This window comes from Physeter macrocephalus, chromosome 4 (genome assembly GCF_002837175.3).
Source record: "Physeter macrocephalus isolate SW-GA chromosome 4, ASM283717v5, whole genome shotgun sequence".
Taxonomy (NCBI): domain Eukaryota; kingdom Metazoa; phylum Chordata; class Mammalia; order Artiodactyla; family Physeteridae; genus Physeter; species Physeter macrocephalus.
The window spans coordinates 127,147,460-127,165,157 of record NC_041217.1 but is presented as its reverse complement, the minus strand read 5'-3'; the positions used below and the strand labels follow the sequence as shown (position 1 = coordinate 127,165,157).

Sequence of the window (17,698 nt, the reverse complement as noted above, 5' to 3'; positions counted from 1 at the left end):
TGGGGCCTTTCCTCTAGAGTCTAGGACATGGAATGGCATGTAATAGGTACTTAGAAAATACCTGTTGGCTGGGAATTCCTTGGCAGTCCAGTAGGCGCTTTCACTGCCAGGGCCCCAGTTCAATCCCTGGTTGGGGAGCTAAGATCTCACAAGCCACGCAGTGCAGCCAAAAACAAAACAAAACAAAACAAAATTTGTTGGTTGATTGAACAGAAGGACGCTCTTCACTGTGGGAAATATACGGAACTTGGTGTTTCACTGGGATATAAGGCAACTTATATCCCTCGCATTATTTTATAAAGAGAGAAAATTTTTTATCTTTTCCCCTTCAATTCAACCAAGTTTTTCTTCATTATCAGATGGATGATCAGTATGAACAATAACTGTTCTTCTCTTGTAGGAGTTATCTGTAGGTTCTTTTCTAAAGTTTATTAATGTGTCCTTTTCTGTGGCTGCTGGTTTTTAGTCATAATTCTCTTCCCCTAATCCCATACATCCTAATGCGATGTCTGTTTTCTCATCTCAGATTTCAGTCACTTAGTGGTCCATGACCTTGAGAATAAAGGGTAGATACTTTATTATCTTTTTACACTGTTATATTTATTTTTATACTAAAGAGTTTCTATAATGTATGAATAATAGTATAAAAATAAGTATAACAGTATAAGAAAAAAGGATCTATCCCTTTGTTCTTTAAAGGAGAATTTTTTTTTTTTAGTGCCAGAAATAATCTACAGCAATGAATGTACTTTTTAATTGTTTTAGAAAAAAAATCTTAGAGTGCGAATCACCCATATTAATTATGTCAGAAAACGTTTCCTCAAAGACTGGGGGAAATTTCATTTCTAAACAGAATGAAGGTGAAGTTTCCTTCTTCTCTTATATTATCTAAAGGACAGCCACTAACTGGACCTTAAGAACTACTGTTTCAAATCAGCCACCAGCACAGCTGTGGTACAGAGCTGTGCACACCAGCCTGAGCTACTTGTCCTGAAGTGGCCGACACAGAGGGAAGGCAAGATGGACTGGTCTCATTCTGTTTTGCCCAGTTGAAACTCTCTTTCTACCTCCCAGCCTGTGTGAAGCCCATCTTTATTTTATTTTATTTTTATCATGGTACATGGGGAATCAAAAGAAGCTTCCAAAGAGTCATGAAAAACAACAACATATGTCACATCCAGGCATTTTCTGGTCTTGTTTCATCTGTTTCATCAATGCCTCTTCTCAGCAACCAAGAGTGACTAAACGTCCATGCTGAGAACTCCTGCTTTGGAGCAGAGCCAAGCCAATCTTCACACTGGCCTTCAAGACCCTCGCGGTGGGGACACCACGACCCCAGACTAACACCTGCCATTCCTCCTTCTCACTCCACCCCTCCCGGCTCCCTGGCTGTGCCCTCTTCCTCTAGATACTGGCACTGCCACCTCCCTCTCAACTTCCGGTGCTTGTTCAAGTCACCTTCTCAATGAGGTCTCTCCTGACCACCTTATTTAAAATCACAAAACTCTCTACCCTGGTATTCCCAAACCCTTATGTTTTTTCTACTTTTTAAAATTGCATTTATCGTCTAAAACACTAAATACTCTGCTTACTTATTATATTTATTATCTTCCTTACTTATTAGATTTATTATTTATTATCTATCTCCTCCCATGCCCCCCAAAAAGCTCACTGAAGTTTTTTCTTTGTTGTTCCTATTGTTTTGTTCACCCAGGTACCAAGAATAGTGTCTGGTCTTTATTAGGTACCCAATAAATATCAGTTAATGGTTTAATAAATGAATAAATAATCCTTTTACTCTTTATGAATACCTGACTATTCATACATAACTGATAGGAAGTGGTTATATCTATAAAAGAATCTCATTAGCTAAAATATAAAGACTCAAAATATAGCTATCCTATTTTTAAGGTTAAACAATTGTGGATTCTTAAAAAGCTTCTAAATTAGATCTGGCTTTTTGTGTCTTGATCCCACTCTATGAAACTTGATGCCAAAAATTCCCATGGCAGCTCAGTTCCTTGTTCAGAGGACAGGGGTGTATTTAGAGCACAAAATCTCCATGTAAGGATCATTGAAACTCTGATGTATATTTTCTCTATTCACCTCAGTTAGCTTTGGTCTGGGTCTCCAACAGAATTCAGTTTTAAATGCTACAGATTTCTAGCCCTTCATGCAGAATGAAGGCTTCAACAAACCCTAACTTGAATGACTACTTGCATTAGAAAGTGATTTAGGATAATGCAGCCAGAGAGAGACTCCATCCGCAGAGGGCAGGGGTCTGTGTGCTCCTTGGAAAGCTTCCTTGATCATAAGGATGAGCTACCTTTCAACAAGGCTTGCAAATTGGAGAATTATATTATCTCAGGCCATAGGACAGGAACATCCCTGCACTTAGAGACAGTGGTTATATTTTAGGTATATATATTGTTCAATCCAAAAATTCACTGACTTTGTTTCTGTGAACACGAGTACCTGGAGGTATACATCTCTTTTTTGTTTCTTTTATTATCTTTTCCATAATTAAAAATCACTCTGATGCTATTAGTTCATTTTAAATCATGAAATATCTTTGCTTTCCCCAAAGGAGAATTGTCTTGTCGTGTTTTATCTTTAGTTGTTTAACATTCTGAAGAAACCCTTAAGCCAAACGGCCATAGCCTAGGTGTTGGTAGCTGCTAACAATTAAAACAACGTATTGAATAAAGATGGTTTAATCATCATCTAGCCTGGAGTGGGCAGGAGGGGAGGGCCCTTATCACTCATGTGTTCATGTTTATTCTTCTGATTCTAATTTAATAAAATGCGCTTAATTCTAGAAAGAGGCTGAGAAATTTACCTATATAATCAGAGTTTAATTCTAAGGTCTGACACCATGCCTAAAAATACAAGCTTACTCTGAAAAGTTCATTCCCTGTGACGTGCTATGATAGACAGGCATGACCTGTTTAACTCCTTCCATTGGAAAAATCCAAGATTATTTTCCAGGCTCTGTGATCTGCAAGCTATTAGCTCTGTTGTTTCTAAATCCCAGTGCTGATAAGGGCCAGGGGAATTGGGCCGTGCCATGAACCCACCCCTGCCCAGGCTTTCTGGAGTTAGACAAGCTGGGATCTAGTTCCACTCTCATCTTTTGTAACCACGTGACCTGGGAACGCAACAGAGCTTCCTTTTCCTCACTGGTAAATTAGAAATAATAATGACACCAACCTCACAAGGTAAAACAATAATAGTAAATTCTCAGTGAATGTTATCTGTCACTATCATCCATATCTTTCAATCCTCACAACTGTTCTATAAGATAGCAATCATCCCTACTTTACAAACTATGGAACTGAGGAACAGTATGTCTTGTGCAAAAGCAAGCAGAAAATAAGGGGTTAAGCTAATCTGAATATATAAAAACTTTTGCACCTCCTTCCATGACAACTTCTTTGAAGCTATTTGATTTTAACCCCCAAATTCTTTCTGTTTGTAAATCGAGGACCTGGACCTTAATAATTTTCATTTTTCTGTGCTACTTAGCAAGGGTCTGGCTCTGAAAGCAGCACCTTAGGATGTGGGCCCTATCTTGATCCTCAGTTATGCTGAAACACTAGTTTTCTTTTTGCTATAGGAGAACATTGAGAGCTGATCACATAGCTCTACACCAATGTTTGTGCAAAGCTGCGCCAATTCCTTGGAGCCTTGGTAACATATATCAGCCCCTGAGGTCACTAATGGGCAGAGAGATCAACAGTTAAATAGGAGCTAAGTGAAACATTTATAGGAGCTGGTGAAGGAACCATTACAACTGGGGCCATATCCCTTGGGCTATATATTATATACAATTCAGCCTTATTTCAGAGAGCAATTCATCTTTCTATATTTTAAAAGACACTGTGCTTCAAACATTTGTATAATGTTTTAATGACCACAAAAATAAAATTCATAAACATGCTTTGAGTGCCTACTGTGTGACTTGCACTCTGTTTGGGGCTAGACAGAGGCCATTCATAACCATTACTGGGAGCTAATAATCGAATGGAGACATCTAAATAATACAGAACAAAATAAGAACTGCAAAAATATATACTACCCATAATGTACCTCTGTTTTCTCTGAGGCTAATAAATGCCAGGGAACAATTTATTCTAATTGGAAAGGCCCTTGGGGAAGGCGCTCATAGAGGAAATGCTACTGGCCTTGAAGAGTAAGTAAGATGGTAATTGAGAGGCAGGGAAAAGGCATCAAGCCTGAAGAAGCAGCTTGGGCAGAAGGCAGGGAAGTGTGAGTGTACTGCAAGTTCAGGAGACAAGAAGGAGCGTCTGCAGCTAAGTGTGGGCTTCATACAGACAACAGTGGAAGACAAGGGAGTGGAGGTAAGCTGAAGCCCATCACGAAGGCATTAAATTACAGAATGGAGGTTGCATTCTATTTTCTGAATAATAGGGAGGTTTTTGCAGGGCAGAGTAATACATTGACTTCACTATTTTTGGAAAGTAATTCTAGGGATGGTACAAAGGATGGATTTAGGAGATGAAATATGGAGGAGGTTGGTGGAGTACTACTGTCAGCAAGAAATGAAGCCCTCATTAAGACAGTTGTGGAGGAAAGAAAAGAGCATTCCCAGGGGCCAGGGACCACTCACCAGGAAAATAATATGTCATTGCCCAATGCGGGGTGGGGACAAATGAAGGATGGGATGGAAAAACTGATGGTTCTAGCCAGAGTATCTTGGGAGAAGATACTAGGTACCAGGTTCCCTGACAAGATTAGAATTTTGGGAAAATCTCACATTTTAGTTTCATGCTTGGCTGCAGTGCATTCATGGAATTTTCCTGCTCCTTTCAATATTACAAAGCATAATTCTCTATTTTGAAAGTACAAATCTATTTGATAAAAGTAAACCATTCAAAAGAGAGCTTAGAATGTGCTCAGATGGAGGCCACACCTATGTCCTCTATCGCTTGAACTTGGAAGGAGGCAGAACTACCTCAACCCGTCTTAGGTTTTCAGCTGGGACTCTTCAGCAAAAAGACAGAATTAACAAGAGGAAAACGAACATAAGTTTATTAACGTGTCTATTTCTTGTATACCTGGCAAACACTCAGGAAAAATGAGTAACTCAAAGAGGTGGCTTCAGAATTCAGGATTAAATACTGTCTTAACAGGGAAAAGGGAGAGGGATGGAGGCTTCTTAAGGGAGAGTAATTTAGGGAAGATGAATGGACCCTTGGAAGCTTAGATGGGAAATATGATAGTTTGTGACAGAGTTTGTCTGGGTATGGTGTCGATTTCTGGTCTCCACTCCTATGATGAGTCAGTCCTTCCTGGTTGGTGAAACCCTTATGACAATTGAGTTCCTCTTGGAAGATTTGTCTTTAGGCAGATTAGGGTTGTTCAGAGAAAGCCTCTCCTGATTTTGCTGTTTTCAAGTGCCTACAGCTGACAACAATCAGTATGGCCAAGCGGCATGTTTTGGGGTGGTATAAAGCCGGCAGCCTGGGTATGACTATATCAGACATCCACAGGAAGCATTTATAAAAGCCATGCCTTAGAGAGCTGCTTTAAGTAAGGTTATTCTGAGCTTTGAGTGCTATCTTCTTGAATATACATTCACCTCTTTCATTTTCTCTTTATTTTTCCTCCTCATGCCTACGCTTTTAGAGGAAAAGTCCGGTAAGAAACAACAAATCCTTTCTACATCTTGGCCAAACATTGTTTTTTCTGTTCATTTTCATCATCTGCATATCTAATGACTGACTGTGTTTAACACCTAAACAAGATTCTGAGTTTGAAAAACAAAACTTTGTGAACCAGGACACAGTCTAATTATGCCCCATGGGGATAAAAGGGAGCTGGTTGCTAAGTGATTTTCCAAACCTGTTATTAAGGGCCACAGGGTAATTTTGTAAAGATTCACCTCTGCCTCAATCACAGGCATATGTTGAAATATTTTAGTATTAAGTTTCATTTATTGCAGCTTCCACTTGGGTTAGTCAAGCTACATATATTTACCATGAGCTAGGCAAACATTTTTTTGTTAAATTTTTTTTGAATGTACAACATGATAGCATCCTGAGTGATGCTTGTGAAGCTGGCCTAGGAAAGGGAAGTTATCTTGTTTTCTTCTTTTTTTTTTTAATTAATCAGAAAAATTATCCCCTTCTGGAGTTGTCAGAGACAGAAAAAGAAGATCTTCATAAAGTGCAAATCACCTTTTACGTGGTCCTTTTTAACACCAGGGTGATTTTCAGTGGCAGTACAGATCTGTTAGGATGTACCTACATCTTTTTTTTTTTTTTTTTTAAGAGCAGCAATGAAACAGATCTACTAAAAAAAAAAAAAAAAAAAAAAAAAAAAATGCACTGTTCTTGTCTCAGCTGCCTTGTTTATGGGAACATGTTCCCAGGATGCTGATGCATGGCTGACACACATGACCTCTCCAGTGGAAAATATGAAAATATTGTGTTTCCATGTTAGCACACACCGAGAAGCAGTTGGTTGTCTGTTGACCTCACCTAAGTGGATGCTGTAATAATTGCTAAACCTCCCATCCTGCCCATTGACCCAAGCCTGGCAGTCTCTGTACCACATGCAGGAAATGTACTGGTAGCAACTTCATGTGATTTGAGGAAGGAAGAACAGAAGACACAGAAAGAACAAAAGACAGAATCAAAATATTACAATTTGTCAAAATGTGGACCCAATGACATTGCTTCCAAAAATATTAGTACAATTATAATTATTATTATCACTAAATTGAACGACCCACTTCTGTGTAACTGCGAGTCAACTCTTGTCACATGCTGTGTGACATGCATATCGATGGTGCACTTCAGCAACCTTTCTTTGTATTGCCACCTATAAATTGGTACTTTCCATCTACCTCTACAAGGATTAAATTATGAGCCACTGCAGCTGCTGACCTTCAACATTCCCTGAAAGGAGTTCAGGGTGGAGATCAGGAATGAGGCATCTGTGCTCTGGGAAAAACTGGCAGAACTTCAGATGGTTAGATACTTTCAGGAGAAGATTCGATGAGCCCAATTGTTGCATCTCTTCGTATCTAGAAAAGCACTAAAATCCTCCATGGTGATGTCTGCTCCTCATGACCAGCAGCAACCTTCTGCAAAAAATATGTGCTTGACCGCATGTACTCCCCCTTCACCAAAATCACATGTATACTGACCTGCCCCCCTACCTCTTTGGAGCAGTTTCTCAGAGCTATCTGAAATGCTGTCTCCCGAGCTATAGTCCTCACTTTGCCCCAAATAAAACTTAACTCACAACTCTCACATTGTGCATTTTTTTTTCAGTCAACAGTATTTTGCCAATTTCATGTATTCTCTTTGACCCTGAATCTTTCTCTGTATTATCCAGATTTGGCCACTTCAAATACTGACAGGACTAAGTAGTCTGAAAGTTATCCGAGGTGCTTTAAAAACTCTTTGCTCCTCATTGTCTATGTTATGGAGAGTAGAATCATCTTTTTCAACTACCAGTACTCCTTTGCATTGTTAGCTGTGCCTTTAAGGATGAGTCCTTCTGCTTACCTGCCTCGTTTTTCTTTCGCAATGCCCATGTTGTTGATGTTCAAACCAGTCAACTTTTAGTGATATCTTGGTCAGTAATAGGCTCTTTGTGTCTCTTCCTAAATGGAATTTCGAAAGATCACCTCTACCAAGTCCTATTGGACCTGGCAGGCATTCACAGTCATCTGACTTGTAATAGATATGGGAACAAATTTAAATAAAGACAAACACAACAGTTGGCGGGGGTGGGGACATCAAATAGGTGCTTGCCAGAGAGATTATCTTCACCCTGAAGCATTTGAAAGCACACAAGAAACTGGTTAGGACCATAATAATAAACATAATCATCATACATTCTAATTCTTTCCTAGAAAATTCACTACCATGAATGACTGAATTTGCTATGACTAGACTGTATAAAAATAATATTTGTTTGGTGCTTTGTGGCTTTACACGTATTTTCCTCTGTTTCCCTATAGCACTGAATTTTAGCAAATGAGGATGTTGTAAAGCTTCAAAACCTGAGGTTGGTTATTTAGTGATTTTGACAAGCCGGACAGATTGTGTTTGGTTACTTCTTTTTATAAATATCTTAAAACACTTACCCGCATTGGCAAAGACTAAGTTAGCCTACTTAGCTGAATTTAAATTAATCCTTTTGTGCAGAAAAATAACAAAACAAAGCTGGTGTGGGGTAAGGACACTGTGGGTGCTGTGAGGACATTTACTGAAGTATTTTCTTTTAGGAAGGCATATTCATATAGCCAAGTACATAAATTTTAGAAATGCAAAATGTTCTGACCAAAGATCTTCATTCTAGTGACCAAATCATAACTTAGTAATGTATACCCACTTTGAAAATAGCCTCAAAATACAAACTAAGACTTATCTCTAAGTTGAACATCAAAATAGAAGTAGAGGGGAAAATAAAATGTTTTTCAGTACCTTCTCCAGAATGCATCAGAAGGTCAAGAGAAGTCAAGGAATTGAGCAATTAATGTTTAATTAGGAACACAAGAAATTTGTTCAGAAAACAAATAGACCAACTGCAAAGTCCCTGTTTGAGTAATCAGGTGAAATAATAATAACAGTAGATTTAAAAAAACTTGCTGAGAGCTTATTATGTGTGATACAAATGTCTGCAATCAGAGACAAATTGGCCACCTACAGATTCTGAACAACTGAATAGATGTTTTGTTTGGTCGTGCAGTTAAAAACAATTTTAACGCCATTTAAAAACCAGAATCTTTGGAGTTAAAAAAAAAAATCAAGATATGCGTCTTCTCTGACAACTCTGAAGATCTGGCAGCATTAGGCCCATATTTTTGTGCTGCAAGCATGGTGCCCCTGAGTTGTGGCCATTTCACCAAAGCTTTGTGAAACAAACTCTCATTCCCTCTTGCACAGCACCCCTGCTCCTTGCCCTGCAAGCTTTTGAGTTTGTGATTTAACATGGAGAGTGTTCAGCTTACAGAATATATCAATATCAGATACTGAATGTTTCCTTCCACCTTCGAAGCAAATTCTATACATTGGTAGAACAAAGAGAGAATGCTAAAGGCCTCAAAGTTCCTGGGAAATGACAGGAGAAAGAGGAAAATAAAACTTTTAAAAGGAAAGGCTCTCCCCTCGTGGCGGATAATGATTTTGCTGTCCGTGTTCAGCAGAACCTACAACTGCTTTATGCTCCTTAACGGTGATAATTAGTGTATAGAAAGCCCTTCAATTTGACTTCTGGAATTCCTTTTATTTTGCAGGTTTCAGATCACTTTTAATTATGGACCTTGAGGTTTTCTGGGTCTGACCTTTCCATAGCTTTTAACTGGGTCTTCTGGCTTTTGGTTAATAAGCCTGTGACTACATGAATTTCAACAGATGTTCCTGATGTTCCTTTTTTTCATGTTATCTTTTACTAGAAAAAATACAAACAGGAACTATTGATTAAAATATATAGGTTTTTAATTCACTGGACTTAATTTGGGTGAATTTATATAATTGAAATTATTTTGAACAGTGTTGTTCTCTATAATCTTAATAAAGCTTATTGAATTTAAGGTTCTGCCTCTATATGGTTGCAATACACATTTTATTTTGCATTATTTCTCATAATCATCTTGGGGGAAATTGTGTCACTTTTAATCCCCTCTTTGCTGTATTTTATGCTGCTTTTAAGAAGGAAATGTTTGACATGAAATTGAAGCTAAAATCATAAATGCCCACATCTTCTTTAGTGAAGAACTTTAGCCTAGTCATTAAAGAATTATAAAGTCTAAATATATAACAGAGTGCTTGGATTTCTCTCAAAACACAGTATGAATTCGTCAGTAAAAGAATGTAAACCCAGAAGTACATATTAATGCTTCCTTTTTTCTAATTTCATTTAAATTGCATCCATGCATATAGACAGATTTATAAGAAAGATGGGATCAGTATGGAACAGAACTGGAAAAATATGGCAAATAATAAAGTCTAAAATATTACAAGTAAAATCGACTGGAGTAGGTATTAAAGACTATAGGTTTTTATTTCTTGTCTATGTTATGGAGAGTAGAATCATCTTTTTCATTTAAGCAACCTTCTAGATTCTTTTGTGTTTGTGCTTCTTGCTTGGATTTTGGAATTTGGCCAGTACTGGGTCCCAGGTAACCTCTGGTGAATTCACGGGCTAGCCCATATCCTGAAAGTGAAACTGAGCAACAGATCTTTCCCTACTGACATCATAGTCACTCTTGTTACTACAGAAAAATCCCAAAGAGGGAGAGCAACCAGAGATTGTTGGGGTAAATTGATAGCAGCCATGATCAAGGTTTGAGGAGTGAAAGAAAAAAGTTGTAGGTCAGCACGTTGTGTTTTTCCAGGCATCATCTGGTCCACCAGTGTTTTATTGGTGCTGGACAGTTTTCATCATTCCCACCTGTGCTTGTCAGGAGCTCCTCATCTTCCCCTCCACATTATACCCATTGGTAGAGGCTGCCCAAATCACACCAGGCCAAGAACATATACTTTTAAAAAGTCCTCATCCGCACTCATTCCACAGAACACTAAAGAGAAGAGCCAGGCAAAGAAGAGGTGTCTCTAATCCTGCTCTCTGATTTTTGGAGGCTCCGATTAAAGCCTGAATTATGTGGGAAATGCATCCTGTCTATGATGTTTGCTAACACCCTTTTGTGTGGGGAAACAGTTTTCTCTGTACTACCCAGTCTCTAAAACTCCTCTCCTCAAACAATATGAAGAAAAACTCCGTATGACGAGACATTTAAATCTATCAGTAAAGTTTTCTTGTATGTTTCTGCTTTGTCTGTATGTACACATAACTGAAACCAGTACATCCCCATTAGCAAAACTATATTATGCAATGGATAGATTCTCCTTAAGGTTCTCCAAAACCTCATTATGGTTTAAATAAGCCACAAACACAATGACTGCCTGTCTTCCTTTGGCCTGATTACCTGGAGTGTGTGTTTAGTTAGCTGTTTATGAAATCTTCTATTACCCAAGCCTGTTGACTGATCCATCATTCTCTGACTAGGTGTCTGTTCTCTCTTCCTTTTTGCTGATCACAGAGGCGCAGCCCGGTAAGAATCCTCAACATTTTTACCTTAAACATGTATAGAGATAATTCTTGCCTAGGCAAGGTGGTCAGGTTGGCTTCTTGTTAAATTTATTATAACCCAGTATGAATGAGGCAGATGAATTAGGTTTAGTGGCTGAAAGTCTCTGGTCTTGTATGTGTCAAGAGCATGTTTTAGGATCATCAGAGCACTTTTCCATAACAAATTAAACTAATACATAGGTACCCCAACTCCTAGTGCTAAATGTAAAAAACGTGGTGTGTGTGTGTGTGTGTGTGTGTGTGTGTGTGTGTGTATGTATACAAGGGCTGGAGATTGTCCAGAAATCACCATAGAAATTTATAGCAAGGTGATAATAAAGAATAAGAAAACTGTAAGGCAAGTAAGGAAAGAATTTGTAAACCACATTGTTTTTAAGCCCCAATTTAATATAAGTCCCTGGACCATAACTCAAATTGTTCAGTATACTGATATACAGTCATACACAATCATAATTTCTATCTTGGGAGGAAGAGACATACTTTCAAGTCAATCTTTCTAGGCTGTCACATATATATTTCATCACTGAAGGCAAATCAGTATTAGTTTGCACTGTTCAAAGTAAATCTGTCATTTTCCTCAGGTTGAGAGTGTGATAAATTTGAGGCAACAAGAAGAAGAGACTTTGCTGTGTTTGAAATGACCCTGACCTGCCCAGTCAGTCCCTTGAGAGAGGAAATGGAACTGAAACAATGCTGTCAGAAAGTAGGCCTATGCCAATTTGATCAATTACTACTTGAGACAAATACTCTGCGCCAGCTGACAAGCTGTGGTTCTCTGTTTAAGCCACGTAGTTGATGATCAAAGATAACATCTACAGGGACTATGTGGCTGATTCCAATCCAGCAGTGGGGTCACCGCTCAGATTATGACAAGTTACTCCTTTTTTTAAAAAAGAGAAAGAGTGAATTAACTAAGGCAAAATGCAGGAAGTCTATTCACAGTCTACCTATAAAGACAGTCCTTGAAAGGAGGAAAATGTGGTCACTTGGGGAGGAGAAGATTTCAGGATTCAATAGGCTTTTTTCCTGAATGTGCTTTATGTGGTCGACATCACCTTAACCTTGTTCTAGAGTTGTCCTGTTTCGACAGCAAGGCCATCAAAGATCTGTATGCCGGATAATGGGACAATGGGACTTTCTTTTCTGTTGCTAATGGTTTCCTGCTTATTGTTTGAACATCTGTTCCTTTCTAAATTGATATGATTTTATTCTTTCTAATTTCTAAACAACAGTTTTCTTGCATATTTCTGCCATGTCTTGCTTCCTCTTCACTGATGATTGTTCATTCATATGGAATATTTAATAAAATATTACAGAGGCTTCTTGTCTAGGGCCTCTCAACAATAAACATCTATCAAATGAATTGATACACCGTGAAATGATGAATACCAATGAACACCAAAGAAGCTTTGTATCTTTCTTGGTTTCATGAATATTACATTATAAATAAAAGGGTAAGACAGAGACCAAAAGGTCTTCAGTACAGCTTCTGGGGTCCCCTAACTCCTGAATTTCAGGTCTCACTATACTAGGTAGGTCCTATTCCCTCAGTGTCAACCTCGTGATTGACTGCTTGGACCTAACGCCTCCACCTGATCTTTTCCTTCAGACTTTATTAATAAAAATCTGACAATCTGAGGCTCTCCAACCTAGAAAAACACTTTAACTCCATGTAAACAATTTATCCTCTTATTATTTTGTCTACAGTCTTATTTTCCAAAAGCCAACCCACATCAAAACTCCTATAATGACCATAACTGATTTAAATGATCATATTTGTTTTAAATATTTATTAATTTAAATGACCATGTTAACTTAAACGTACTGATTTAAAGTGTTTATTAAAATAAATAAAATATTTATTTAAAAGTTTTTACTAATAATGTATTAATAATAATCTCTATATAGCACATACATGCAAGTCACTAAAAAACATCTAGTGGATCCTTATTCAGTCTGAAACTGCTCCTCTATTGTAAATGAGTTCAAAATGAGACAAAATTCGGATAAATCCTTAAGAAAGAGGGAAAGAACCTTCTTATAGGTCTGTTACAGAGGTGCTACATCTTGTCCTGAGTTGTTTATGTTATCATCCGAGAGAAGAAGACATCTGTGACCACCATGTTGAGCCTTCACCAAAATAGGAAAGTAGAAAAAAATGTGTTTGATTATCACCCACCAAACTCACAGTCATACCCTTTTGAAAACTTTCTTATACTTCCACTTCCCCAACCTGAACTCTGCCCCTGTCATTCTCCTAAGGAGGCCCTGCCAAGCCATGTCCCATCTTATGAGGCCACGCTTCTAGTGGTCTGCTTTTCTGGAAGCATCACATGCTAAGGAACTTTCACAGCAGTTTTGAATCAAAACTTGAATCAATCCTCTGTTGTCAAAATAATTTTCCCCTAGGGCCTTATAATCTGAAAATGACCTTCTCAGATTATTCCTGCTAGGGAAATTGTCATTCCTATAGAATCACAGTGCCTTGAGCTAAAGGAATGACACCCAATTGACACCCAATTGATAGGTTGGTGCCCCCATGGCAGGCAAGTGAAAGAAATTGGGGTAGGGAAGGCGGGTGGGAAAGAATGGAATTCTCTGGTTCCCTGAATAGAACAGCCCACTCAGTGGTAATGCCTTCAAGTTTTCCTTCTTTTTAACATTTTCCACATGTATCTTTAAAAACTGCATTCGTAAACTAATGACTGCTTCTACAAGCAACTTATGGACCCCATCTGATAAGAGCAGAGAGTACTCCTCATACAGTGTAATTTTTAAACATCAAACATAAGTTAAACATGGATTTACTTTCTTGTCTGCTAGATTTCAAGGTGTTTTTTTTAATAGACTATTCAATATTTGCTTTAATTTACCAAATCTACCCAGGTAAGGGTTTTTTTCTGGTTTGGAAGACTTATTATTTACTCTCTTTCCTCTCTGTAATCTTTGAATAAAATGAAAAATTGATTTATATGTGTGTGCCTACAATTTCCAACTTGAATGCAATTCTGAGAAAATATTCATTTTTCCCCAACTGCATTTCTTTGAGTTCAGTTTAATTGCAATGACAGAAATATACATATTGTACATAACATATATGTGGTCTTAAACCTTATAGTGTCTATTTCTAATTCTAGGGTGCAATTAAAAGGAACTTATCCAGTAAGTATATCTTAGCTACCAGAAATAGAGTACAATTTAAAAGAAGGAACAGTTCCTTGGATCTTGGAGCATATATACATTTGACTTATACGCTCTTGGGCTTGATTTTTAAGGCTTACAAATGTCTTACTCTTACAGCAAAGAAATCGTGTAATGATGAAAGAAATCTTGTAATGATAAAAGGGCTCAGTGGGTTCTGAGTGACTAACGTTTAGATCCTGTAAGTGAATATGTTTTTGGGTAAACATTACTATTTTCTTCCTATATTGGTCAACTCTTACTGTATCATTTGACTTTAGAAATGAATTTAATCAAGTGTGTGTTTGCTGATTGGGGTAGGGAGAGGAGGAGGGCTGAAGGAACTGAAGGTAGATGCACCTTACCCATTTTTGTGTTATTTGATGTGAAAATCTTAGTAAACCAAAGCGATATGAAATAGGTTATAATACACATGTGGCATGATTTTCTTCTGCTGCATACAGCACATTCTAGGAAATTTTAAATGATTGGTTCCTAGTTAAAGGTATAACATTTTCTTGGCATTTCAAGAAAAGAACAGGCAGAGAATGCTGGATTCATGCACTATGTACATATGGCCTGGCTTAGTATTCTCTTATGATAATTGAGAAGCAGAACTGATCAAGGCAGCAGGCATTCAAAGAATGGTGTGCTATTCCACTAAGCTCTACAGTGTACACATCTTCCATTTGCTGGCTTATCATGGTAATTCCCTGGTTAATTAGTTTTATAAATGCCAAAGAAAATGCTACTACGTATGCCTAATATATGGCTGTTGCATTGCCAGGGGAGAGGGTTTGTTTTCTGGGTTTGTTTTGCAAAGTTTTCACATGGAGTTGCTTATTGATGGGACTTAAATCTCTAAGTGTTTCCAAACATAGTTCATAAGACATAAAAGAAAAAAAATGGTAAAAATATGCCTGAAAATTCCCTTTGTCCTGTGCATCAGGTGAAGAAGTAGCGAGACCCAGGCGTTCCACACCAACTCCAGAACTCATAAGGTGAGCGTGAAAAACACTAGTTGTGTTTTATGCAAGGCATCATGCGCTGTTAGCAATGAAACAAATCTCCTTTGGGCTAAAGTCTCAGCATCTGATAACAAAGGGCCTGCCCATATGTGTAGTCGCAGCAGTTTCAAATATTATTTCTCCTAAGTGCAGCCTGAGGGAGACCTTTAGGAACGTACTCTGTAGTCATCTAAAGTAACATCTATCAGAATATGGAGCCCCTCACTAATGAGAGGGTTAAAGGTCTACATGAAGACGTCATTTGGTGTCTGGAATGCTGATCTGAAATATGATTATATTGCCTTACAAAGAGTAGCCTGTTTAGCTGGCTACAATTTTGTGATACATTCTACCTGCCACACACCAAAGGAATCTTCTATTTTGTTTTTTGTTTTTGGCAAAGCATTGTGTTTTACACTGTGTAATCCTTGGGGTAAGTAAGTATTGTGCCCATAAGCAATGTTTCCCCCAAAGACTCCTATTTCTATCTAAAGGCTGGATCCTTTTAACTTTCCCTCCTTCTCTAACCCCTCCCCTCTCCTCTTCACCTCTTATCCCCCAACGCACACAGAACTCATCAGGATCAATGAAGGGAATCAGATCTGGGGAAGAAATGGAGATAATTATGCAGCTTTTCTTTAATAATCAGTTTAAGTAATAATTAGTAGAAAGGATGAGCATCTAAGTTACTACCTGTCTTTCCCCCCTGACTTCTCAATGTTCTTCTTTTTCTAATGTGCAGTATTAAGGTATTAGGAAGTTACAATTAGTCAACTGTGTGGGGCGGTCAGGGGAGGATGGGAAGCTGGTAGACTCAGTTTCTTATTCAAACACAAACTTCCTGGTGGCTTGTTTCTTAAATTCCCTGTGCCTGACTTTCACTAATCATAAACCCACATTAACTACAACACAGAGATGTGGTGAAGACAGATATAAATGGTTTTTGAGATCTTAAGAGAAGAAGGTGCTTTGCAATAAACTGTTATCTTTAATAATCTCTTCTAGGTATAGAGACTCAGATGCTTTGAAAGAGTTTCTCTCTTCATCTTATTTCTGTTGGACCAGCTCCTTTGTCCCCCATTGAGAATGAGGGATCTTACCTCCTACTGATCCTTTTGTCCATATACATTTGACCTCTTCATAAATATACTTTTTAGCCCCTCGGGAGCTCGAGTACATACATATGTATGTACATAAGTGCACACACATATATCGGCCTTACTGTGGAAAATATTTGAAAGCTTTATATCTTTTTTAACATTAATATTTCCTTTCTCTCTGTTTTACTGTAATGTGTGTGATTCAGCAGAAAACCTCCAGATGACACCATGGCACTTGCTCCCCTCTTTGGCCCACCATTAGAATCAGCTTTTGATGAACAGAAGACAGAAGGTAGGAAAAACTCTGTATATCTATAGATTTGTTTTTCCTTTCAATAAAGTATAACTTACCTAGAGTAAATGTGTTTTGAGGCATGTTTTTAATGTATCACCAGATCTTCATGTGAAAGGATAGTTCTGATCTAGGTGTGCTCTCAGCATGGGAATTGAGTTTGCAGACCTCTAGTATTTCAGGATTTGAAACTTTACTTCCAGAAGTAGCTAAGAGCTAACAAGTTCACTCTTCAAAAGAGGTCAATAAGAATTACTGCCAATCTCTACAACTCACTGGATGGGGAATAAGTGTTCTATTAGCCAAACAGCCATTATTATGGAGCCAGACCTTCACATTCCCCCTCATAGTCACTGTCATTGTGATATAGCCTCTTTGACCACATTTTCTCTCTTGTCCACCTCATCAGTGGAGGTGTCAGTTGTCTTGCTCACACAATAGACACTGTTTGCAGGTTCAAGACCCAGGAATGACCTTAAATCATTTAGCAACTTAGAAATAAAATGTTATGGGAGAAATATCATTTTGGCTGTTATTGTTGGGTTTACCTATTAAATATTTATTCCTAGAATTAAATATTTTAACTTTTAAACATTAACCATTTTTGGATGGCTGTGAGTAATGTATACCTTGCTGACATAAAAGAAACTCTTTATGAAAGGGATCTAATCTATTCCTAAAATGTATTTATGTCCAATGCATGGATCTCCAGCAGCTATGTATTTGATAATATGGGATGTTTTTATAGAAATCATTTGATTTAAGACCACTATGGTTATGTACAATCAAAGATGATTTTTCTAGGACCAATTGGTGAAGGAAATTAGATTTCAGTGTTAAGGACAAGACTTGAAAGCATAGTGAGTAGGCTAAGATACAGTGACAAAGAGACTCCAAAGTACAGTGAATTAAACAAGATAGAATTTTATTTCTGTTTCATGTAAACAGCCTCGAAGTACACAACGTAGGACTGGTTGGGCGGCTCTTCT

At 37.9% G+C, this 17,698-nt stretch overlaps 1 protein-coding gene across 10 annotated transcripts in view; it reads left to right on the top strand.

Annotated features, from left to right (window-relative positions):
- SGIP1 (SH3GL interacting endocytic adaptor 1) overlaps nt 1-17,698 on the top strand; it is a 215,865-nt gene that overhangs the window by 126,734 nt on the left and 71,433 nt on the right. For 9 of the 10 annotated variants that reach the window (XM_028489286.2, XM_028489287.1, XM_028489292.1 and 6 more), the window contains 3 exons: nt 14,268-14,292; nt 15,260-15,311; nt 16,624-16,709. In XM_028489286.2, coding sequence (XP_028345087.1) covers nt 14,268-14,292; nt 15,260-15,311; nt 16,624-16,709 — 163 coding nt within the window. The remainder of the gene's footprint in view (nt 1-14,267; nt 14,293-15,259; nt 15,312-16,623; nt 16,710-17,698) is intronic. The other variant, XM_028489289.1, reaches the window with a different exon arrangement.